The sequence below is a fragment of the Brachyhypopomus gauderio genome, chromosome 21 (assembly GCF_052324685.1).
Source record: "Brachyhypopomus gauderio isolate BG-103 chromosome 21, BGAUD_0.2, whole genome shotgun sequence".
Classification (NCBI taxonomy): domain Eukaryota; kingdom Metazoa; phylum Chordata; class Actinopteri; order Gymnotiformes; family Hypopomidae; genus Brachyhypopomus; species Brachyhypopomus gauderio.
Genome location: NC_135231.1, coordinates 6,052,350 through 6,079,025, shown reverse-complemented (window position 1 = coordinate 6,079,025; position 26,676 = coordinate 6,052,350). Strand labels below are relative to the sequence as shown.

The window sequence follows — 26,676 nt, the reverse complement described above, 5'->3', positions numbered from 1 at the left end:
GTAAAGTTTAAAACAGATGACAGACCTATGTGCTGAATACACAACCTCATTCTTTCTATTCCTGATAGTTTGAATGTTATATAATGTATATATAGTTTATATATAAATATAACTAATATATATATATATATATATATATATATATATATATATATATATATATATATATATATATATAAACAAAGAAATAGTCTGTAAAGTTTAAAACAGATCCTAGCTCTTTTTTTCCCTTCAGCTGCTTACCAAAGTGACCAACAATTCAACAATTCAGTATTATTCTCGAGGGAAAAGGTCTCCTCCCCGCTGCCAAAAGGTGCTGAAAAGGACGATTATGTTTCTGTCTTAGCATTCTACAGTCACATTAAAACATACCAATGACACAAGCACTCCTTGATCTTTCGAGTTTGACTGGATAGCTTGGTTTATTTTGCTTGTACGCGTGGATCTTCGGTGATTAACATTCAGAAGCGCCTGTGGGATGACTTTGTAAGTTAAACATTGCCTGATGAGCTAAGCTAATCACCGCAGAGTAAACAAAGACACCTCATTCTTGTTCTGTTTATCTTGTTCTGTTTATTCTTCAAAGCAGAAACAGCGTTACTTCAAATCTACGTGACTTCCATTTGGTGAATATAATGGATATACAAAACTGCATGTGATGTAATATATGATGTTGTATGACAACAATGTCAAATATACTAGAATTTTGCTTTTATTCATGCTGACTTTTTTAACATACTCTTCACTATATCTAGTGGGGCTCTTTCACGAGCGGTTTCATTGCTCCCAGACATAATAACGCCATTCCAGATTACTAGCTGCTCACAGAGCTTTTGTGGTGGCACAACAATAGGATATGAGCATGAGGCCTCGCTGTGTCACATGTGGTGCCTTTGATTACCATTCTAGACATGTTTGTATGACAGAGACTCAGGAAGAAGCAAGAATTCTCCAAAGGTGAAAGGGGACTACATATTGTTTGAAACATCTCTTATGTGCAAGTATGTCTGGACAACTGTAGCAGGCAAAAGATAATAGAAGTAACAGTTTAGTGGGTAAAGGCCAGCAAAGGGCTAATGAAAAAAAAAGAGGATTTGAACTGATTTTGGAAACTTTAAGGCATTTCATTTCTGTTGTACTATTTCAGATTGACAAAATATATATATGCATATATATATATATATATATATATATATATATATATATATATATATATATATACATACATATCTATATACATATACATACACACACATTGAGTGAGAGACAAAGTGTGTGTGTGTGTGTGTGTGTGTGTGTGAGAGAGAGAGAGAGAGAGAGAGAGAGAGAGAGAGAGAGAGAGAGAGAGAGAGAGAGAGAGAGAGACTGCGGTGAATAATAGCAATAAAATGTCCCGTATGTCTGGAAACTTTTCTTCAGAATATTTCTCAGAAATACAGAATAGATAGATAGATAGATAGATAGATAGATAGATAGATAGATAGATAGATAGATAGATCTAACTGCACATAAAGCAGTTGTGAGGATGTGAATCATCTTGATTGGGTGGTTCATATGACAAAAAAAAACTATAAAAAACAGTAAAACAAAATGTTTTCAGGCTTATTATGTATGGTTAAGAAGTTAGATCTCTGCATATTCCATTACATTTCATGCAACTGTAATAATTTTATCATTTTATGCAGGGCACAGAAAAACCTTTATTATTCTTATATTCTCATGACCTTAAACAGCAGAAATGCACTTCATGAAATTACGCTTAAGTACTTGACGTTTGCTGGACTCTGATTAAACACATTAGAGCAGAAGCATGTTGAGTGGGTGGTGTCCAGCTAGCTGAGGTGTCTGGCAGCCTGTTGACTAACACAGACTGCTGTGGGCTTGTTCACTGTGTCTCCTCCCAGGCAGCTGTGTGTCTACTGAGAGCTCCTTCTTTCTTCCTCTTTCTTGGAGGAAACTCAACAGTGAAACATTAGCTTGTATAAGCCAGGGTTTAAAGAAGTAATGAATAGAAAAACACAAAACACATCTCAGTCTGGATGCTCTTCAATGGAACTACTGTAGTTAGCATATAATGGCAAGTTTTATTTGCTAAGAGAGATTCTATATAACTCAGTGTAAAGGAGTTAGGACAAAGTGTGTATGGTAGTAATGGTCAAAATAAATTATTCTCTTTACATCAAGACTTTTACTCTTTTGTTTATTTTTATACTTTGTCATTTTATTTAGTTGAATTCATAACATGCAAATGTTAGATAAAGCCTGAGTATCCCATATGCTTAGCTTTTGAACTTTGCACATGTTATTGTCTTATTTTCCTTCATGCTGTTTTTCCTAATGTAAATGCAACTCCACCTATACCATAGTCATGATGTTTATCTAAGCTAATGAGAAACAGTTGTTTCATTTAAGCATTGTGGGATAACCCTACTGGTCTTATATACTAAATATCTGTTTTAAAGTAGTTTACACATAAGATCCATAAAACATTACTAAGGTTTATTGCATATTGGTTTGACATATAACTGCACATGACTGAGCTTACATAAAACAAAGAAATAGTATTTACTAGCTTAACTGGATATTGAGATAAAGGGAGAAAATGTATCTTGTTTGATTCCATCTCAACCATCCATATAGAACAATAGTGACACGAAGGTCCTTAGGGGGATTCCAGAAAGCTTCATTTTGTGCTCTATGGGGTAGGATGTATGGGGGAGGGGGCGTGCGCTTTCATTCACATGCAGAATGCCAGGGAGAGAAGAAAAGGTGATTTTTGGTAAGAGATTAGGCCAACCAGGTACATTTTTGAGAGTTAAAACCAATGCTGCTATGTTAAAGGATGAGTACGTTTATAGGTCAAGTTGTTCTACATCTGTAATGTAAACAACACGGGCAACTATTCCCCACAGACGCGGTGGTGGGTGTGGGGGAACACAGAGCAAATCTTTATTTTAAACTCTCGGATTCTTCAGCAGTTGCTAATTGCTTCAAGTTCTTTGTTTCTGTGTGTTCAAATCATTTTTAAAACTTGAAGCTTGATACATGCCCACTTCAACAAAAAATATGTATTGCTGTACATACAGAAGGAATGTCTGCACAAAGAAAAACAGACAACTGTGCCCTTAAAAAAAATCAAATAACAGTATTATAAATATAAGTATAATAAAAATCAAATCAAAAACCATTAACTGTTTACGAGTTTTTCTGGTTATTATTATTTTTTGTTTGTGTTAAATGTTGCAGTAGTGTTGTTATAATAGCTCGACTCTTCTGTAGGTTAAACATCTGAACAAAGAATCGTTTCTACTTCCCTTCAACAATGCTTTAGTAAGTAAGGCCACATTAATACAAGTCATAACTGACAGAAATGACAAAGAACACTATAGCAGAGCCTTTGAAAGGGTTGCACAGGACTGTTGCACCTCCGTCTTCCCCCCTCCCCCAAGCCCACATGGTGTGCAGGATTGGTGAACGGAGCAGCCTGCTGAAGGAGACATGTTAGGCATCACTCACTCTTCTCACAAACAACACCCAGTTTCCTGCTGCTTCGCGAGTCGATTGGACTGTCGTTGAGCGATGACGACGCAAACTTTTTTTATCAGATGTGTCACAAAATAATAAAGAATCGGACACTGTACTCGACGAACACTTCCCCACACTATCCGTTCCGTAGCAAACGACATTAATGCAATAGGAATAATGTTCAATTCAAACCATTACCAAAAAGGCTGCTCTAATGCACCATATTGATCCATATAGTGTTTGATGCACAAGTTACGTCAAAGAACTTCCGACATGTACAAAAAACATTTACAATATTACAATGGACGTCGTTTTCCACTGCTTTTGTCTGCAGTGCAAATGAAGGGGGGGGGGGAACTGATTGTGAAAATTAATCAAAAGGAGCTTCCTCCTTAGACTAAACATGCAAACAAAGTATACGGCTATGGCGCAATCGTCTTTATTTCGTTACCGTCAAACATTTCGTACACAAAAAAAGACATATAATAACATGGAATAACGAAACGAGAGCGCTCGGAATGTAATAAAGTAACTAGTTTTGCTGAAGAATAGTTTTCTGAGCACGTGATTTGAGGTGCCTCTATGTGAGCGCGCCGTGACGTTACACGCGGGAGCGCGCATCAGAACAGCTGCATAGTGAGAGATTTGCAAACATTCAAGCGAGCTTTTTTGGATGGCTAACAATTGGCTAACACCGCTAACCCGAATCCCGACTTATCTTAAGAAGTAATATATTTAAGTCTGGTATAAGTGTATCGTATAAGTATAGACTAATGATTGTGAGCGCTGTAATAGACCGAGAATACCTGATGAGTAAGCGAACATATTGGTAGGTATTGGGTGAGTTCCCCATTTTTTTTTTCTGTTGCTATTTAAACTTCTCGGCGAATGTTCTGGTCGTGTTAAAGTTGGACGTTTCGGTTGACCGGCTGACTCCCAATACGGTCGGTCCATCGGCGGTGTGTTTACTGTAGGCAGTGAATATGATAGTTGGGAAAACTTATCTTGTTTAGCAAGTTAACCCAGGAACTGGTGGCAGACCGTTGATGTTCCTGTAGTCGCGAACCTGTGAGAGAGGCGCTAACGGCCAAGTCCTGCCACGAACCGAGCCTGGCCAAGAGGGTCCGTTTCTGAAAACCGTCCGTTTATCTGCCGTGGTGTAGTTCTGCCGAACACGATCACGACCACCGATTTAACGATCATCGCAGCTGGATTTCAGATGGCCAACAGCCAGATATATCTGCTGATATTACAGATGATGGTGTTACTCAACAACGCCACACTAATACTGGCGAAATCCCCCAGCACAACAAGTCATCGATACACAATAACACTAAAAATAAACCACAGCCAACGCTTAAAACTATAAAGTCATTTCAACAACCTAACAAGTAGTCGACTAATCGATTGATGTTTTCTCCTTTTGTTCAAGATAAACGAAACCAGCTCTTTTATGTGTGGCTTTTGGTGGTTAGCTAGATAATTTGATCACATTTGTTCACAGGGGTATATAGGTACATTTCTGGGTTATAGTTTTAAGGGTCTGTTGTTCAGTGTTATCGCATGAGCCCAATTCTGTACGGGCATGAAAAGCAGTTGGAGATGCTGATCAGGTTAAAATTGTCACGTGTCAGGAAATTATGGCCACATACATGCTTCCAGACTGGGTTAGGAGATGAAGAGGTGGTTAGCAAACCCATCTAGCTGCATTGGTACTATAATCTGAGTTTTGGGTTGTTCATCCAGCCAGCAACCCCTTTTTTATGTATCTTGGCATCGTGTTTGTGCTTTAGGCAGAAACCACAGACATACAGTTCTTAATAGTTCCTTCAACTCGTTCTGTTGAGATATTTTTTTCAGATATGCAGTATTTTTTGCCCATTTCTGCCTTTATTCAGTCTTTTGTATAGAAATAACACGTCGCTAGAAACACTTTAGTGGCGAATAAAAGAATTACGAACACGAGGGACTCGTTTAATTACGTGGCCCAACGTGAAACTTCTCCTCAGTAGTACCCTCAGTAGTCCCCTTCATGTGGGCTACGTGATTGAAGGTTGTTGTAGCTGTTCGTCGTTTATTTCTTTAGTTTGTTCAAAGGGCGGGGGCTCTTGGCCTTTTAAAGTTTCTTCACACAATACACCGTGTAGCCTCAACGTTTATTTAACACGTGCAGGTTTCTGCTTTACACAGCAAGCCGGTTCGTTTCTTCACACACAAGATAATGGCCCGGGGCGGACTCGGTGTCTGACAAGTGTAACTAGTAGATGTGAGCGGAACCCCCCGGTTCTGAAGCCTGCAAATAACTATTGAGGAGTTTGGGCTACCGCGCAGGTCTTTTGTATGCGACGCATGGTACGTCCTAACAAAAGAATGAGTAAGACGAGCAACAGCTGGTCCGTGGCTCATTCTTCAGTAGGATAACCGACGGAATTACAGCCGCCTAACCTGTTCAATTCCCCTTTATCGGCACTAAACATGACGTACGGAGTAAATGCAGGACGATAAAACCCCATAGACGCCGCTTTTGACGATACGTTTTGGGATTTACGTCTAAAATAGTGATTCATGCACGCACAGTGCTGTTATGTGGATGGTAAATTGATAGTGTTGATTAATTTACTCGTGGTTTGAAGAGGAGTAGCTTAACAATGAGTGGAGTGCCATAATGATTAATTTTGCATGAAAATTAGTCATGTTTACTCGCATATGTTTAAAACGTTACTAACTAAAGCTCGTTGCCCAGGATTTGGTTAAGACTGACACATTTGTGAGTCATTTTGCTTTAATTCTAAAGTGCACCAATATCTGACCGTTTTCTTATATATTATTTTCCAGTGGTGGTTCAATAGATAATAGTGTTGCTACTTCCTTATTCAATGTTTATGTGCCACATCATAGTTTTGAGGGTGATTTTAAAGAGTGTTTTTGCTTTATAACTGGATTAGCAGTTAATACGAACATGTATCCGCTTTGGTACTATAGTACTATCCATTTATGTTAATATAAAATATGGAGTTGGTACAGAGTCTTGAGTCATTTTAATTCTAGTGAGGTAGTCCAGTATTATTTCATTACTTGTCAGTTGCAGATGTGAAAGTAGATACCTAGAATGCTGTGAGTGTTCTTGGTACTTGGATCTACAGGCGTGTCCTGGATCAGTATTGTATTAGTCAAAGTTGGACAGAACATTCCACATTCCATTCACTGGAGCTGGTTTACTAATTTGGGAAAATTTGCTGGAGGAAAATAGGGAAATATAAGTGTGTGTGTGTGTGCGCGCGCGCACACACGCCCACACACAGGTGTGGTTGTTTGGGTGTCGATTATTGTACATTTGGATCAAATGACTATACTACTCTTGGTATGCAGAACATTAAATGTGCCGGTTGATTGCAAATCTGGGTTTGTTACAGTGGTGTTTTCTATCTCAAAGCGTTCCTCTTGCTTAGGGAGTGTATGAGTTTGTAGGAGAATATGAATCAAAATTTATTTCCTTTCAGAATATATTGCATTTTAATGAGAAATGTAACACCCAGCACTTATTTTTGTCCTTCAGCAATACTAGATTTATCATAACAGAAAAAAAATGTATTGTATAACTTGTATTTGAAAATTTCTTTTGGACTCACGTCATGTTACATATTATGTTACTGTCACTGCATATCATTGTGTCACTTTTCTTGTTACAGTCTTAACATGAACATTTTTGTTTATAATGAATGGTTCAAGCTCAGTGGATTGTTTTTCTTCATAAGAAGCCACACCTGACGTTCTGCCTCTTTCATTTCAGGTTTTGCCTGTCAAGACATAATTCCTGTCTGTGAATCACAAGATATCTGAAGAGATTTCATTTGTAAACGCCTACCAAGTGGCAAGCCCCAACTACTTGTTGTGTAGTTTGTCATGACTTGAAGCTCTCTGAGGATAAATCTTTTTGGAAGTTCTTTTGAAATCAGGTTCAGAATTCCTCTAAAGACTAAAGAGGAATCCTGATTGCATCCTTGAAGAAACCCCTTACAATAGAGAGACTCATAGAGCCTACAGTCTTGGTACGCATTCCTTAAGCCACAGGTTGTTTATTAAAGACTGTCACTGACATGCCTACCCATACCTTGATTCCATATATCGAAAGTCCTGATGGGATAGGCCATGATATCCTCCACCACAGCAGCGCTACTATGCCTGGTTCTGGCTCCAGCATGACCCCCCATGTCAGCTTGGTGGAGAAAACGGACGCGCAGGCTGTAGGTGCCGTGACCCTGGGCTGCATGTTCTGCGAGGAGACCTTCCAGTGTGAGGAGGAGCTTGGGCCACACCTCCTCACGCGACACCCCACCACGTTCCACGCCCCTGCTGTACTGCGGGTGGAGGCCGAGTTCTTGACCCCAGGAGAGAGGGCGCACTCCAAAGCATGCCTGCCCGAGCCCGAGGAAGAGCTGTGCTGTGTGGTGTGCGGCCAGGACACGGGGGGCGCCGCTGAGCTTGAAATTCACATGAGGAAGCACAAGGACTCCTTCACGTACTGCTGTGGCTTGTGCGGCCGCCGCTTTAAGGAGCCCTGGTTTCTGAAGAACCACATGAGAACCCATGGGAAGTCGGGAACCAAGAACAAGTGTCAGGACCTCGACATACCCGTCACCATCAACAATGTCATTCAAGATCAGCTGCCACCGCCCACCGTCACACTGTACAAGATGTGCATGGTATGTGGCTTCTTCTTCATCGACAAAGAGGCTCTCGCAGAGCACAGCAAAGTCCACAGCCGAGAGCAGGAGGCAGAGGAGGGCGGCTCCGCCCACGGCAAGCCTGCTACGGAGGTTCCGGCCTCCAAAGAGGGCTTCCTGCACAGCCTCCGTCTTCGGCCGGCCTCCGCCAAGCAGGGCGAGGCGAGCGGCCACTGGATCTCCCAAATCGACCCTTTCAACACCTACCAGGCCTGGCAGCTCGCCACCCGGGGCAAGATCGCCGTCGGCCTCAACCTTAGCAAAGAGCTCAACGCCGACTCCAACTCTGATAACGAAGAGTCCGGCTCGGACAAAGAAGAGCTGGGGTCCATCTGGGATTGGAATGGTGGCGACAGGCCCGTGCGGAGGGGCCTAAGGAGCGAGCTGAAGCCCAAGATCGCCGGTGCCGAGACCCCGTCACCTCTGCCCGAGCAGAAGAGCCTGATGCGTAAAGACAAGCCCACCGACTGTGAGGAGTGTGGGAAGACTTTCAGGACCTATCATCAGCTGGTTCTGCACTCCAGGGTTCACAAACGGGAGAGGGGCGGAGCTGAGAGCCCGACCACGCCTGTGGATGGGAGGGCCCCCAGCGTGAGTTCGGCAGGCAGCCCGTCGCTGGATCGGATGGAAGAGGGTTCTGAGGACGGCTCTGAAGAGGGGGCGCCTGGAGAAGCTTTTCATTCAGGTTGCCTTCATCTCAAAGATCTATCTTGATGAATTTGTTTTAGACAGAGCCACATGTTTAGACAAGGGTGGATCTGATCTATTGAGTTAAGTGTTGTTTATCGGGTTAAACAGTGTCAGAATATATTGTAAAGGGTCCTTCCCCCAAGTTGTTAAAGAAATTTGTATAATTATTAACACATGCTTTTCATTTAGAAAGTTTTACTATTTGTCGAATAGAGGAAGTCTGTTTACTTTAACCAAGAGTGTTGCAATTCTCTTGGGTTATCTGTCACTTTCTGTTTGAAGTAACCTCTGTATCTTTTTGGTTAAGCAGTGATGGAGTAGGGAGTGTGCACCAGCTCCCTCTCCTGGCTGTTAAAAAAAAAATCACCATTCGACAGAAATAGCTGTACAGTCAGTTTCTCTGTTCTGTTTTTGGTTTTGCTTGTCCTTGAATGATTTATTTGGTTTAAGTTCCGCTACCAGCACTTCACTCTCTGTGTGTCGGAGGTAGTCTGAGTGTTCTTTACTGCTTCTTTATTGGCAGATAAAGGAGAAGAAGGCGCAAATAAAATGAAGCTGAAAATTCTGGCCCCGAGGAAATGCTGCTACTGTGGCAAGACTTTCCGTTCCAACTATTACCTCAATATTCATCTCAGGACACATACAGGTATCACATCATCTTTGATTTTTGCATGTTTTTGAAAGTTTTTGTCTGCTGTTTGTTTTGTTTTTTTGTTTTTTCTGGTGATGGAATTATCAGGCATGAAAATCTGTCACCTTTCAGTGAAATTCGCCGTTTTGAAGTTGAAAAGGGTGACCTACGTGAATCGTGTAGATCCGAGGGGTTTTTTTTTTTGGGGGGGGGGGGGGGGGGGTTTCGGGAGATATTTTATATATATATTTTTTTTATTATCATATTGACTTAATAAGCAAACAGAGCACGAAATCAACAATTTCAATGACACAGTGGCCAGCAATTTCCACCCAGAACCATCATAGAGGCCAAATTGCGTCCAATCATACGAACGTTCTTCATTCATGTTGTGCCGCAGGTCCTAGTGCTATCTACGCCGGGGACAAGGCAGAAGAGCGTACATTTACCAGATCATACAATTACCACTACATTTACCAGATCGTACATTTACCACTACATTTACCAGATCGTACATTTACCACTACATTTACCAGATCGTACATTTACCACTACATTTACCAGATTGTACAGTGGATTTAATTGGGTTATTAATGGTTTCAATCGTTTTCATATTTTGCGGTAAAACAAAGTTACTACCGTTCGCTACAGCTTGCGTTGAACACTGTCAGAGATAGCCACAAGCTCTTGTGAAAAATAGGTAGATAGACCGACCTATTAAGTTCACGTCAACCCTGTGTAGTTAACGGTGACATCAAATAAGAAATGAGATTTTTTTCTAGTGTCTCTGTAGTTCTAACTGGTGAATGCAGGGACGTGTGAGGATAACATTCGTGCCAGGACTGAAAAGGATGAAGATGAAGTTGTAAACTCTTGTCATTTGATAGCATGCCCTGTGCTTTAGCCCATGTTAGAAGCCTTTTGTGACAAAATAAAAACACGTGAACCCTGGTATTTTTTTACACGAATTTTTGCCGCTGATGTTATTTTTTGGTTCATTAAGACGTAATGGTTTTGACTGAGCCTTCTGGAATGGTGAAAGCGGGCTTCTCGCGTTTACGGATCTGGCTCCATCCATTGACAAGACAGGTCAATATTTTCAGCGCGACATTATCGTAAGAGAAGACGACATGGAAGACCGTGTCACGAAAGGTCACCGTTTTGCTACATTCACAATCACAGTAGCCTACTAGTTACTCGCTCCTGGAACGTTCGCTAGCGTCTCTGCGGGTCTAAAGTGAGAAGTAAACTAATCCGCACTCTGCATTCCAATAGCCACGTGTCAGTATTGCCTTAATTTTAGTAATTTTACTATTATAGCCGTACTATTGCCGTACCCCTGTGGCATCACCTGTTGCCCCCCCCCCCCCCTGTCTTCTCACCTTTTTGACCCCTGACCCATTTTCATGCCTGGATTATAATAATTGCTGATAACTGTCTGTTGTGTTAACTGTGTGTGTTTTTAGGTGAGAAACCGTACAAATGTAAGTACTGTGACTACGCTGCGGCACAGAAGACCTCTCTGAGGTATCACCTGGACAGACGTCACAAGGACAAGCCGTACACCGCTATCCCCAACATCCCCGTGACGGCCCCCGCTGCTATCCGCCTGAGCGGAAGTGAGTCTCCCAGGTGCACGGACGACAAGCAGGCCCCGCAAACGTCCAAACAGGAGCCCACCGCCGTCTCCCTCAAACACCAGCCCGCCGCCGGCCAGCTGGCCGTTACCGCCAGCAACCCCGCCGCCCGCGTCAAGGAGGAATGTGGGAACGTGTCCGCCGCGACTCCTTTCACTCCCCCGAGCGAGCCGCTGCCCAAATGTCCGGCCGAGGCCCCCTTGAACCTGTCCCTCAAAGCGGCTTCATCCGCCTGTGCTACCTCGGTCCCCAGAGCCATGCTGTTGACCAACTCGTGCACGTCCTGTTCATTTGAAACCCTCTACCCCGAGGTCCTGCTGATGCACAAGAAACTGTCCCACACGGAGAAGCTGGACGTGAGGAAGAACGGCTACCGGCCTCCCATCAAGCCCAAGCGCCACACCGGCTGCCCTCCGGCCCTCGACGGGAAGGACGTCGGCACCCTGGTCAGCGTGAACAAGAAGCACCCGCGCCGGACCAAGTCCCCGCCGCCCCAGCCGACAAGGCCCGTCGACAAGGCCCAGCCGTCTCGGCCTCCCCAGCAGACGCCAAAGCCGTCCCCGCCGAAGGAGCCGTGGCGAAACCACCAGCACGTGACCCAGAGGAGCCGCCACGTCGAGACGCCCGCCGGGGTCGCGCCTGCCGGGGTCGCGCCCAGGTTCCCCGAGCTGCGAGCGGACACGGGCCGGAAGTTCATGGTACCCGCGGTCACCGACAGGCCCTGCGCTGCCCGGAACGGCGCCATCTGGCCACCGGACAGACTCTGCCTGTCGGACCGCTTCAGGAACCTGACCCAGGCGGACGTGGGCGAGCCGTCCGGCAAGAGGCCCAGGCACTCGGACCCACCACAGGGAGCCGGGAGGCTGGGCGAGGAGCTTGGCAGGATGGCGCCCCAGGGCCGGAGCGTGAAGGGCGGGCTCCAGGGCGGACTGCCCCCACCGCCCGTCCGCGGGCCTCCCACCGGACCGGGCAGCAGTGCGGAGGCCGACTGGAACGTGATCAACCTCCTTCGCAGCTACACGCCCAGTGACCTGGCCTCCCTCTACCAGCCCACCACACGCAGCCCCGGCCACACCGCTGCTGGTGAGCGCAAACCCCACAACAAGAGGACTAGTTCTCACTTGTGAGGAATTTTTGCAATATATATATATTTTTTCTCCTCCATTTCAGTAGATGGTATTTGTACAACCTTTTGTTTTAAACACAAGGTCACCTAGGTCCTCTAGATTCTCCAGAGTATTTTCATCTCATCAGATACAAGAATACGTGAGAATTAATTTCTTTATATTGAGAAGCATGCAGACAAGGCAAAGAATTAATTTAATGAAATGATAAGCCACTGACGGTGTCAAAGTTGAATGAAAAATTGCCGTTTGTGTGTGTGGACATTAAGTGTTTGCCAAACACTTCCTTTATTTTCTCCCTTATGGTCAAGAGTTCTCTCACTCATGTGATCACTCGTGTAACTTATTTTCTACAAGGAACACTGTGTACACTGTGTTACTTCTCAAAACATATTTCAGTGGCATCAGTATCAATCAGTTAGCCATTTCCTCTCACTGGCCTGGCTATAGATTAGTTGCTATCATTGAAATGAACGAGTGAGTGGATTTTCGCAGGGTTAGTTGTTTAAGTCGGCTGCGTCTCTCTGTGAACATGGCTGTGCTCCTGTGGTGCTAATGGACCTCCGGATATGCTCCTCTCTCTAGGGGGCAGACCGCTGCTCTACCCCCACTACTCTGGGGGCATCGTTCAGAGGAGGAGCCACCCCAGCCGCCCGCCCCCTCCCGATGCCAGTTCTTAGAACCTGCCCGCGGTAGACCGCCTTTGGCCAGCGTCATAAGTGCAGACCGGTGAGGCCACGCCCACGAGTTCCAAGTGCTCTTATTCACCACCACCCCCCCCTTACTTACTTTATCAGGCTCAAGTAAGTGGACGACTCCAGCAGACACGGTTTAACCAGCACGGTTAGGCCAGCGGAACAGTTTACGTTAATGACCAGCTGGGATCTACACTTCCTGCACGTAAACTTCAGACTTCAAAATGTTACTAGAGGGCATGTTGGGAGTGGTAGAAGTGCTATCTCCAGTCTTGACCAAGAGTTGGATTGAACATCAGGCCTTGAACAGTGTTTTCACGTCTTCACACGCTGTATTACGTCAGGAACTTACAATGTATTCTACACTTCATCCAAAAAACACAACGTGCACTCCTCCTTACTCTTAGGGGTCTTCAAAATCTTGTTTCTGAAGCGAATCCTAGGGAGCGTGTATCTGATTTCCCACAAACACCTACCAAGTGCCTCTTATACTTGAGCTGGATACTATTGCACAGACCAAATAAACCATGGGACGTCACCTGTGTCTGGCTCATAAAGGATTCTTTTATAGACGTTAAATAGACGTTTCTGCTTGCGCCGAGTCGGGGGAGTGGAGGAGACGTCTGCTTTAGGTCATGCGGCTTCTAGGAGCTCGTAGTGCAAAGTTTGCATTATCCTAGTGGTGCCAATTAAAGCTGCTGTGTTATTGTCTCAAAAGCGAGACCCTTGAAACAACTGTGATGTACTGTTTAATCTTTATTTTATTCTTACTTTTTTGATGTTTTTGTTTGTTTTTTGTGGATTTGTTGTTTTTTGTATTGGGACAAGAAATGCAGGCACTGCATGGAAACTACACTGTGACAAAACCAGACGTGCCATTCTCAGGGCTGATGGACTGTACCTGGGACTTGAGCTCCCCGCAGCTGTGCGCTAGGCCGGTTCTGTGTGGAGCACCCCACCCCCATTTTCTTTTTTTAAATGTAATGTTATGAGTTCACAGAACTGAATGTTTTGTGTTGTATCCTTATTTTTTGCAGCATCAAATTAAGGATGTCTATTTATTTTCTATAGTGTTTGGCTAGTTCTGATTGGTCAATGGAAACGATGTGGGACATGTGGCTGCGGTGTTCCTGGAGAATATGATGACTGCTTCTCTGCTGATCTGTTCGTGTTGTGGTCTGCTCTTCACTAACTACCTTCTCTGGTTCCGTGGCCCCGCAGTCAGGCATCAGAATGTTAAATTATTTGCTTAGGGCTTTGGTGACTTGGGTGTCCGAAACTCTTCCTGATATAAACTTGAACTACTTTTCCTTTGTTTCTGCTGTATTTTCACTGGAAGACAATGTGAAAGTTTTTTTTTTTTTTTTACTTTCTTCATTCCCCCTTTTGCCCACTGTGAACATGAGAGAACTGACTACCAGCCCCTAACGTACTGGCCTGTTCAGTGCTACATAATAAGTGCGTTGGATGAGTGCATCTAGCCTTTGGTCTTTCTCAGTGTTGCATCTATAAGACGTTTTATTTGCATTTTGCTTATCTAGTTTTGAAAGACGTAGATAACACTGAGGTGTGCCATCTGTAAATATGTATTTTGTTTTCTCTCTTCCTCTCCTCCCCCTTGGTTATTTTTCTCTTCATGCATTTTCACCATTTTATTTTTTGTTTGTTTACCTCGTGAGATTCGTGACTGGTCCTCGTGGTTCTGGGAGCACTGCGTACGGCACAGAGAAGACCACACGCCACCGTGTGCCTGGTAACCGTGTGCCTGGTAACCGTGTGCCTGGTAACCGTGTGCCTGGTAACCGTGTGCCTGGTAACCGTGTGCCTGGTAACCGTGTGCCAGGCAACTGTTCATCAGGCAACAGAAGGCACAGAATAAATAGTTTTGGTTTGTTTTTCTTCAAGACTTGCAGGGACAACTGTATGGTGAGAAACATGGCCACCCATCCGCACCCAGTGTTTGAGTGTACAGTGTGGACTTTCTGTCCACTTTCTTTTTGGTCCACTAACTTTGTAACTATGCTCTCATGAGGCCCAGTGTATTACAAGCTGTTCAATTGCAAAATAAAGCAATTGTGTGTATTAGTAAAGATTTTGAATTTGGTCTTTTGATTTCAGAGTTTGCCAGTTCACTCTATGATGGAAAATGGCACTATTATGCCCTAGTTATAAATTACATTCTTCTATTCTTTGAATTGTTAGTAAAAGTGGTTTATTTTATTGCATGTTCTGAAAAGTATGGAGTTCTGTTTTAGTAGCCCATGTACTGGAGTTTACCTGAAATATATTCCTCTCAATATAAATGACTCATCTGCACTGTTGGCTTTCAGTTTGATCGCTCTCTTTTAAACCCTTTAAGTGTTCTCATTTCTCTTGAGTGACGTACATGGAACTTTTCACATTGAAACCTGTAGCAGCAGATGTTGGGATATTCTTAATAGTGTCATTTTTGTTTTTACATTTTTAAAGAAGACGACACCATTTATTTCTGTTCCCTGGTTTTGTGATTGAAGGGTAATATTTTAGTTTGTGGACAAGAATAAAGCCGTCAGGAGCTGAAACATCTTACTGTGGCAAACATCAGTCAGTGACTTCCAGAACACTCTAGAACAGCAGATCATTCAGTATCCTAGACATTGAAGTACCAGTCAGTGACTTTATCAAATAATTGATTATTTAACTGAACCTCACAGCCATTGCCACTGCATGTGTGTTTAAACCTGTACATCTAGCTTTGAGGCCTATAGCTAATGTTTCCTTGTACATCTACTTTTTCATGCATTTAATTTGACCCCGTTCTGATATACCCTGATAAAAAATAATAATAAACCGCTTGTAGCATGTACGCTTGCATCCTTCACTGGGTATGGCTGAGTATTATTGTGACTGAGTTTCATAAGCTTGTGACTGAAGCTGATAACCCCCCCCCCCCCCACCAACCCTGATCAGTTGCAGAATCTTCCATCCCCAAAGCAAAGTCAAGCAGTAAGATGTTGTCTGAACTGACCTGCTGTCTGGCCATTATAAACCTTGTGCAGGGTTGTGTCACTTGATGCCCTTATGGTAATTTGCAGTAGAAAGTCTGGTAGGTGTATCAGATGTGGGGCCCGTAGCTGCAATTCAGACTCTCCCATCACCTGGACCAGCCAATTTATAAATGGCTCTATGAGTTTCTTCCATGTTGGTCGACTATGTGGGGTGGGTTAATCTTGGCAGTAGAAATGTAATTGTTGCTTGTTGCTGAAACAATACATTACATATTGAAAGGTAATTGACAATTGGATGTGAATCTGTAATCTAATTTAGCAAATTTTGTACAATGGTTACTTGATTTGTGATCTATAAGGACACAACTTGCAGGGCTCCTGCTGGATTTCATGGAATTTTCAAGGAACAAGAAAGTAGAATCTTTCATTTTTAGTTGCCATATTCAAAATATGGCAACTTAAAAATGATGGCTACTTAAAAATTATTTGCCCCTAACAAAGGTAGCTTGTTATTCCATTCATTATTAATCACTGGGATTCAGCCTCGGAGTCTGTGATGGTCAGGGAAAAGTCATGGAATTGGATGTTTTGGATAGCTAACTACCCTGAACAAAGTTGCTTAACGTTTGTGTAATGGCCTCGTGTGTCCACTAGATGTCCTGCTTTGCCAACAAGAGAACGCTGTCCTCAGCGGATGCACTCGCTGACATGCCCTCTGTTTCCCAACCTGAAATCTGAGCAATACCGCGTCAGCCAGGTTATTAAAGCAAGACGTCTGGACATTGGCATTGGGAATGTTTCTACTGTATTTGTGAAGTTCCTGACACGAGCGGCGGTTCACCGCGTGGCGTGGCTTGCCCGCCGTGAACGGCCCGTGTCGGGCACGGCTGACGTGATGCTCGTGACGGAGCACATCACTGTGGTGCATTCTGACAGCACCAAATGATAACGGACAGTCTCCGGCACATTAAACACTCCTCAGAGCGCCCCCCCCCCCCCACCCATTGCGTCCTCTCTCTCCTCAATTTATTTATTTATTTATTTTTTGAAGCCGTAGCACATCTGCTAGCTGTCTTCTCCCTGGGGCCTTCGCTGTGTAATCTATTGCATTAGCTCACATTAGTGCATATCGCCCATGGGCCTCCATAATCACAAACACAAAATGAGCATTTCACTTAGCGTCACCCTGGCAGCCTCTCAGACTGCCTCGCCGGCCGGCCGTGGCGATCTCCGCTCCTGCCTCGGACATGCTTGCTGGGTTCGTCCTCCCGTCCTCCCCCTCCGTCAGTGGTGACGCTGTTGTACACTGTTCCACCTCTCAAGTCTCGCTCAAGGGTTTTATGTCAAAAAATGTGATTTTAACGAGCTGAGGTTTAGACATTTTTGTACTTTTTTTTGCCTTGTGTTTATTTTTATTCTCCCCACGTAGCACTCGGGGTCTGCTGTGACCACTCGGTGGTCTAAACACAGACACTTAATTTGTTAATACTTTGCTTCTCTGTAAAATCCCTATAAATCCTTGATTATAATTAGAGGCCTGAGTGTCAGCCGTGCCGGCGCTGGGAGTTACATCACCTGTGCTGGACAGTAACAGGACATTAACGAGGCATATAAGGCAACACTTGTGCAGCTCTCAGATCTCCCACTAGAAGTGCTTGTGTGTTCTTCTACCACCTCATCCAGAGCAGGAGCTAACACAGCCTGAGAAACAGAAGACCTGAAATGTCTCAGTACATTATGATGCACACTGGAAAACATTTTCCTCTCGAGTGCTAATGTGTGTTGTTGGTGCAGTCCTATTAGTTACTAACTGCCGGGTCTTTTTTTGTTTGTTATTTGGTATACCTGCGTGTGTGTTTGTGTGTGTGTGTGCATGTGCACCTTGTTTGCTGCGACGGCGACAGAGGCCATTTTGTGCCTGGGGTCGCACCCCGAGGAATAGAGATTTATTTCAGCGGAGTCCTGCTTTATTTGCTCCAGAAGGTAAAGGCTTTTCCGCTGACGCAGGCATCCGCCGGTGAGCACGCCAGGCCGCTCACAATGGCCCGCTCGGCAGGTAATGTACAGGATGAATAGTAACACTGTTAGATCTTAATTAGAGTTACGTGCGACTGGGGGCCGTGGCACATGTTGTTATCCCATTGCCTCCTGCAGTATTTGGGAGGGAGACTTTTAGCATCGGTGGCACGCGGGGTGCAGTCGGAGTTGTTAGGGGGAGAAATGGGACGAGGCCTTTTCCCTGCAGACCAAAGGCTGGTAATAGTGCCGCTGCGTCTGGAGGTCTATTTCACCAAGATTATTCCCCTTCCTATCCGGGACTGTAATCCGTCATGAGGCACGCAGCTTTTATGGTTTTAATGGTTCTGTTGTCAACGGACCGGGGGTTTAATACAATTATCTAAACTAGAACTGAACTGTTTGCGGATGTTATCGGTTCAAACTCGGCCTGTGTTATTTATTGTGATATACTTTTGCTTTGGAGTCATCTGTACCCTAAGAAAAACTTTAGCTAAAAATCTTTTGATGGGGTGTTAACCCTGCAACTTCCTCCTTTCACGTACTCGCCAAGTACGTCACTTACAGCCATCACTAAACCACGCTCTCCTTCATCTGATAACTTCCCAGAGCTGCCGTATTCCCCTACCCCCCTACCTCCTACCCCCCTACCTCCCTACCCCCTGCGTCCTGCAGCTAGTTTAGTGAACAATTTCATCTCCCAGTGTTCTTTCACGCCTACCTTAGCAATCGCTCAGCTGTACCAGAACCCAGGTTTACATAGACTTGAGTGAAGAACTTTGGAGGCAATCTGCATGAATAAAAGCCCAATACGACATCCTCTTGGGACAACTCCCTCCACTGCACACACGTGTCTGTCTGTGCATTAGAATTCTACTTGCTGCTGAGACTGTCAATCCGAGCTGGCAAACCTCAGGGACCGCGACATATGCTACTGGAAAACAGTTTCTACTGGAGGAAGGGGAAGAAAAGTAGGCCAAAGTCGGACTTGTCGAACTCTGATTACAAATGAATGATAGTGAAGGCACAAAACATCTATTTGATATGAAAGGTGTAACGTGTCGCCACCGTGATGCTGAAATACTGTCTTAAACACGCTAGGATTTTATGAAAAAACACTAGCTTCCCTAATGTGCCACTCCTAATATGTTGCCTTGTCCTCCGTATGAAATTCCATTTTTTTTAAAACCCCTTTCTATTGATCTGGTTGTGGCCTTTGCCACTGGTGTGCCCTCCGTCATTAAGAGGTCAAAACTTTGGCAAGCTTGTCATTAGTGCGGCCCGAGCTGAGCCGCCATGTCTGGCTGTTGCCTCCGGATTGTCAGTTTGCATGAATTAACTGAGGGATGGGTGAGGTGTGACGGTTGGTGTCCTGCAGCGGGAGGAGAGGCGTCCGCTCGCAGGGAGCGCTCCGTGGCGTTTGGCGGATCCCTCGGAGAACGAAAAGCGATGTGGTGGCTCTTGCTAAAATAAAAAAAAAACCCAGCCCCCGGCCTCAGGAAAGGTATTTGGGCGCCTGGAGACGACCAGGGCCATATGGACTGAGCTGAGATAGCAAGGCACACGTTCGGAATAATGGATGATGTGTCATGTTTCATGTTGCCAAGAAGCCATCAAGAGACTTGGTTCAGGGAAATCAAAAGGCAGACATACAGTGAAAGTGTGAAAGTAAGCGTCGTGGCGTTTACAGACTTCGCTTGTTCTTTAACTCGCAGCGGCCTCAATTTGCAGATGACGCTAATGGCGTGATCATTGAAGAGAGTATCTTCATCTCCTTTGTGAGGTAGGACAGCAGTGATATCTGAAATGTTACCCCTTAAAATCGGCTATCGCCGAACAAGTGCATATTCCCTCAGACACTTCGACTCATTTAATGATAACCGTGTTCCAGATAAAGCCCGGTTTTGTAGGCTCAGCCGAATGTCATTCTTGTTTGGCTGGTTACCTCTTGCAGAAAAGCTGAGAAACAACAGACCAACATATCAGTGGTAGTGAGATGTGTGTACAGGAGCCCAAGAAGAGCCCAAGAAGAGTCCAGGAGGAGCCCAAAAAGAGCCCAGGGACTCCACACGTCACCTCCCTCAGCCTGTCTCCCCTCACCCAGCTCTGAAGAACCAAACACTGCAACCCCCACGCTCTATCCACACCCAACACTAAATATGGATGGAGAGATGGAAGGCTTCACTTTTCTTTTAAGCCTCTCTCCCTCTGTCCCATTTTTTTATTTTTATTCTTTTACTACTGCACGTCTGCTAAGTGTGCCCCCCTCCCTCACCCACCCCCGCGGCTGGGGGCAGGCCTGCACACACCTCGGCCCCGCTCTCTCGGCCTGTGTCGGAGACACACTTAAGTGCTGTTGCCGATACCCATGAGTAAGCCCCATAAAAGCCGCCCCATCGGCACGGCCGTTATTGTTTCTCGCGGATGATTGATTGATGGATGAGGGCTGACACTTCAATGAAGCCATTTCCACCAGCATCTCTATCGCATGATGTGCAGCGTATATTTCCTATCCACGCCTCATTGCTCGCCTGTGTCATTCCTGGAAGTTCATTTACACCACGTTCCCTCAAGGACCTTTTTCTCCCTCCTTCTTTTGCCCATCTCTCTCTTTTCCTCCATCTTCTTAACCGTGCTCCCCCCCCACCCCCCGCTCCACCCACTCCTCCACTCTCGGTGTCATAAAATAATGCTATTTCGTGTCGACTCAGTGGGGGCCGGGAATAATTTGCACGGAGCACTGAAACAAAAGCCAGGGAGAGGTTACTTACAGGAAGGGCAGGGCTGGCAGGGCACTGTACCTCTGCTTCCTCTCCTCTCCACCCGCTTGCCAAGCTCACACTGCGCCAGGAGCAGAACGGGAGAAATCTGCTAAAGTGCATCGAATGATTTCACCGCCGAGTCTGCGAATTAAAACAATGACACCATGTACTGCTTCAGGTTTTTTGGTTATTAAAAAAAAAATGTTGTCCTAACACTTTTTTTTTTATGCGCGTGTTGATACAGGGAGGAGGGAGCTAGCTAGAGAAAAAGAGCGAGAAAGAGAGATGCCTTTTTGGAGACAATTTCTCATTTTTATCTCATATGTAGAGCAGATGGTAAGCCTGCATCAGTACAGGAGGCTTTCTGGGATGACGGCCATGAGATTCCCCCTCAGGTGCCGTTGGAGCCCTTGTGTGCCGGGACTGTGATGGCTAGGACATGGCACCTCCTCGCTAACGAATCACTCTCCGCTTTCTCACTTTCTCACTTCATAATGGCGCTTGCTAACAACCTAATATTTCAGGCGAAGGCAGGGGGGCACGCGTCACCTTTTCCAGGAGGCCATTTCTCATCCTCTGCTTTAAAAACATTTTGTTTTGTAGAAGCTTGTTTAGCAGAAATGACCGTTTTTTATCATATGTGTATTAATAATTTATTCATTATTATTATTAATATTATTACTATTATCATTTAAGGTGTTTGTTTTATTTCATTCATGGCCCTCCAAAGCAGACATTACAGAAAATACAACAGCGTGTGGTGAAACTAACAGTTCTACAGAAGTATGAGCTCATACAACACCATTTAGTTCCAGCGTTCTACGTGTCCCTTCCTTAGACTTCATGTCCTGTCGTGATGAGGAGACGTCCCGCATTATTTGTTCGAACAGATCAGTGAGCAGCTTTCCAGCTGAATTACGGAGACAGGAGCGTGGAGAGATGTGCGCTGCGTGTTCCAAAAAGCCTCCTGCGTTCCGGATCCCTCGACCCCTCTGTCCTCCCTCACTCACCCTGGAGGGGGAGATGAAGAGGTATTTATGCGGTAGGCCTCTCCTCGCCAAGGGACAGAGGAGAGTGTGGCGTGGAGGAGAGGAGCAGAGGTCAAGAGGTCGGGCCCTCGTATGATTCTCTCCATCGGCTCTATTCCCGTGTCCTTAATCGGTAATGGCTGCAGAGGGTGTTGTGCTGCTCAGATGGTAGAGGCCGACCTCCCTAGTCAGAAAAGATACATAGCGGGGGATTTGCATTATAGAGAAGTGCATTGTGGGTCGTGGGGGAGCTCTCATCCACTCTTGTTTTGAAGTGAGAGGAGCGTAGTAGGATGGTGCAAAGTGCATTGTGGGTAGTTTTGGAGGTGGGGCCACCTCGGTCTATGGCTCTTGTCGAAATGCGAATAGCTCCAGGAACAACTGTGTGGATGGCTATACTTTGATTGAGACACTCTGTCCCATAGTTACTGCGGCGTGCTAACAGGAGGAAACGAAGCATGTTTGAAGCGAAGTGTTTGAGCGGCCTGATTGGCCTCTTCTTGCTCAGTGAGTACTCAGTGGTTAGAGGTAGGCACTGATTTCATAACCCTTCATAATCTGCACGCACCTCTCCTATGTCAGCCTTCTGCAGCAAAGGAGGTGGCCACTACATCCGCCCACCACAGCAATCCCCCACACCCCCTAATGCGCTTTGACACTGAATACTACACACAGCCAAAACGAGGAGCTGCAAATCGGGTTATGCGTCTTTACCTGCCAGTAATCCAGTTGGTAAGCACTATGCATGTAGATCTCTCGGGGGGTGGGTGGTGGAGGAAATGAAATTACAGCGAGCAGGTCTGAAGACTCCAGTGTGTGTGCGGGGGGAACGCTCTGTATGCGCTGAGGAGGGACAGCTGTGAGAACAAACGCACTTAAAGAAGACAAAAAGCGCGACGTCACTCGACTCCTCAACCATGTAACGACATCAGCGGCGCGAACGGCTAGTATGGCAAAGCAGGTAAAGCGGAGGTGAACGTGAAGAAGGCGTGGTGGTGCTGGGGGGGGGGGGGGGGGGGTGCGGGAGATTTGAGTGAGATGTCAGCCATCCACGCTACAGAAACACTGTCTTTTTTTTTTATTCCCCTTCCCTCCTTCGCTTTTTTCTCTAGGATGGGTGTGCATTCACCTGTGAAATCACGCTGGTCTGTAGAGCAGCCCGGCTATAGTAAATAAAGAACAAAGGCTAAAGAGATTCAGCTGTCCGTCAGCTGGGCCGGCTCGAGGATTACCTCAAAGTGCAGTGTTTCAGGGTCCGAGCCGCCGTCTGTCTGCTGTCTCCTTAGCCAATCAGATGTCAGCTTTCTGACTCTTTACTCAATCACACAGCGAAATGCTCAAGCTGCCATGCAGAGGATCATAAAAAAAGGCAATTCAAAGGTACAACTCTTTTTTTGCTTTTATTTTTGTTTCATATCATAAGCACTTTTATTGTTTCCCAAGGTGTCTTGAATACATAGCCATAAAAAAAGCCTTAGAGTAATGCATAGATCACTTGTGCCTTAAGAAATGCCCCAAGGTACTTTTAAACCACTGTGAAATAGTCCTAGCTTGCATGGCTTCTCCTGTTAAATGCAGGGCTTGTATGTCTTCTGCTGTTTAACTCCAGTAACAAGGGCCTTTGTTACCGGCCTGCACATGGGCACCTCGTTCTTACAGCAGTCTGCTTGACCAAGACAGAACATGGCTTCATGACTTATGCATGTCATAAGCCCTCTCCTCAGACCCCTAACAGCCAAACAACTCCGGCCTCGCTGCGTTGTTCCAGCATTTGCTGACGTGATGCATGGATCCCTGGTGGCCGTGTGCAACCAGCCAGCCCAGGTGCAACACTAATATCCTCACCGTATCCAAACATTTTCTTTCAAAGTAACCAGCACGCGGGGGCCCATAAATTACAGCCAAGATGTCGAGCTTCCAATAAGACCCAACCCTGAGCAATAAACTTTGACATTGGCGTGTGAAAAATGGGAGCCTTTTTTCATTGTCAAGTGTTACAAATTGATGAAATGAGTTCATCGATGTTCCCTGGTCATTATCCCTCCAGTGGCACTTTGTTTTACAGACAGGAGTGAAAGGGACAGTGCAGATTAGGGGGCCTCAACACAGTTTATCAAACCAAATCTAATATCATCCATAAGAGTAGAATCTGGAAATCAATACTTCATTACTAAATTGTTAGAGAGGATGAAGAGTGATTGTAGGAGTTCAGAGATGTGTCTCGGTGGTCGGGGCACGGGAAGTTCAATGTCACCGGGAAAGTGATAAGTAAAGGCACTGATGTGTAGAAACATTTCTGTAATGCGCGTGTGCGTGTGCGCGCGCCTGACAACAGCCGTAGTGTCCGCGTGTGAGTGGGCCTCACAGCAACGTGAGGGAGGACGCACAAGGGCTCCTTCTTTCACACTTATCCTTCTAATTTTGGCATTTGTGTAGCCTGGCTGGAGAGAAACACGTGTAGTCTTTTATATAAAATAATTCAGAATCAAAATATCCTGGTTTAACCTGGTCGTTGTTGTGACGATAACGCTGTCATATCACTCAGATACTTTGTAACATAAATTATACACATAAAGCTTCAACACAATTTCTCGTATTGTTATACATTTAGGAAACAGAATAGCTAGACAACCAGAAACATCTTGTTTGATGTTGTCATGAAGTTTCTCTAGCATTGTAAATACCACTAATTGGAATACCACTGCTTTAACGGTCACGACTTAAGCTTTTCACATATTCCTAAATTCAAATGTTGGCTGCGAGCACGGTGAATATTTAAAAGCCCCCTTTCTGTGTGGGTGACAAAGACGGGCATTTTGTACTGCCGCATTTGACGTCGGCAGAGGGAAGCTGATGGTCCGGTTTCAGAGGCCCACCGCTAATGATTTTTTGAGCAGCCCCCGACTGAGCCCTAAATGTCTTCAATATCCATAAACAACTCTATACTGTCCAATTAGGCAGACAGAGATGTACTGTGCTGTCAGACAGATCTGCATGGCTAAGCACCTGAGATCCCGCCGATGATGGGGTGGGGGGGTGGGGGGGGGGTAGGGGGTGGGGGGTTCAGCAGGCCGCCTTGCGAGAACGTGCTCAACGGATGACTTTCATTAGGCTTCAGCATTACGCCTTCACCCACACCCAATTACTGCCAGGATTAATTGATTATCGTACCTTCTCCTCCACAAAGACCAGCGCAGGGGCCTCACTTCCTTTCCTCCCCTCCTCTCGCCCTCTCTTCGCCTGTGTCCGTTTTTTTCTTTCTTTCTTGTGTCTCATTTACGTATAAACTCATTCCTCTCTATGTGCCTCCTGTGGGTATTTAAGACGTTTCTGCGCTTTCGAAAAATACCTCATTGGGCGACTTTGAAAGAGGCGGCCATTTGCCGGATGCTACTAGCCATAATTGCGATTTTTTTTTTGCGCGTTCACGCGGCGCTCACCGCGCCCCGCCAGTGGTCAAAGAGCGCGGCAGAGCGTGACTCCCTCCCGAGTGTGTCTGATGCCAATGAATTATGCCTTTTAGATTCATTATGGCACTCCATTTTTCCACCGGGCCTTCCTCTCGTGTCCGTCCTGCTCCGGGAGTGAGATGTGTGAGCCCGCGTTAAAGAGCAGACAGCGTACATATTTTACCACGTGCATGCTGCCGCGCGCCACAGGCCGGAGATGGCCTACTTCCTGTCTCCCTCTCTTCCCGTGCATGTACTCGCACAGTTTAATGTCTTTTTATATTTACCTAATATAATCACATTAAAGCTGTTTACGTTATAGTATTTTTTATTATTCTATTTTATTATTTATATATTTAGATTATTTACCGCATGAGAGCCAGTATCCATGTCGAGTTTATATGTACTTCCGTTACAGCGCACGGAGGATAGTGCCACGTTTGACGTGCCGCACTATTTTGATCAGGGACGCAGACACTGTTGAGACTTGACTAGTTAACACCACCCGTCTCTCATTTGCCCCGCAATTCCATTGGAACTAATTAATAAAAGCGTTTAAATCACGTACCCTCCACCTCATCCAGCGTAATTAACAGCAACATCTGTTTAAGGTTTATTCAGCCTAGCAATAGCAGGCCAGTACAAGCACGCTGGGATGAGCGCAAATACTCAACCCACTGTGTCTGCCAGATCACCATCCAGACAACCGCTTTCAGTGGTTATGTAGACAGCTTTAGGAACACGCAGGTCTGAAAGTGATAAAACTGTAGAATGTAGAATAAAATTGCCAAGTAAGTTTTCCAACCATAACAATGATTTGTTACTGGTATGGAGAGTAATACTTGAGTTATTTTTTTGGAAACATACTCGTGCACTTTATCATGATTATACTATGGAAACCCCCCCCCCCCCCCCTCTCCACAGAAGTTAATAAAACAGGGGACATAGTTTTAAACGATCTTCATGAGATCAGAGTGGATTGTACATAGCCATCGGCTAACTCATTTAAGTCAGTGGTTCTGCTAAATATGTTAAGGAAGCAAATATAAAATAAAAAGCATTTGTATAGTTGTCCAGTATTCTGCACTAATATTTTCTATCGGGCTATTGTCCTTTTTTCAATAATATATATATTAGTCTGCCATTATTTGTTAAACAGTACTTTAACAGTACTGAGACATTTGTACTGTGAACCTTTCATATACATGTTGTATTGGTACAGTGGAGCCATTTATCTTCAAAACCACAAGCAGATGTGGAAAAGGTTCATTTATAACCGGGTTGCAGTGAATGCATACCACTCCCTTCCACATCAGTTGTTGAAATGAGACAAGCACTATCTCAAGAATCAGGTTGCACACTGCTTATAATCACTTTTGTGTGACAAAAAACTAATTGAACTCAAGCT

General features: G+C 45.0%; 1 protein-coding gene across 4 annotated transcripts; it reads left to right on the top strand.

Annotated features, from left to right (window-relative positions):
- The first annotated feature begins 4,123 nt into the window (after positions 1-4,123).
- On the top strand, positions 4,124-15,864 carry znf217 (zinc finger protein 217). 4 transcript variants are annotated; one of them, XR_013122736.1, is made up of 6 exons: positions 4,124-4,354; positions 7,316-8,934; positions 9,463-9,585; positions 11,037-12,330; positions 12,917-14,824; positions 14,870-15,864. XR_013122736.1 is itself a non-coding variant. In XM_076983919.1 (5 exons), exons 2-5 carry the CDS (start codon positions 7,623-7,625, stop codon positions 13,062-13,064), a joined length of 2,877 nt encoding a protein of 958 aa, XP_076840034.1. In that variant the 5' UTR covers positions 4,124-4,354; positions 7,316-7,622; the 3' UTR covers positions 13,065-15,864. The 4 variants fall into 4 exon arrangements, 3 of the variants coding, with proteins under 3 accessions (XP_076840034.1, XP_076840036.1, XP_076840035.1); XM_076983919.1 differs by having other exon boundaries at positions 12,917-15,864; XM_076983921.1 differs by having other exon boundaries at positions 11,037-12,290; positions 12,917-15,863.
- Positions 15,865-26,676: the final 10,812 nt, after the last annotated feature.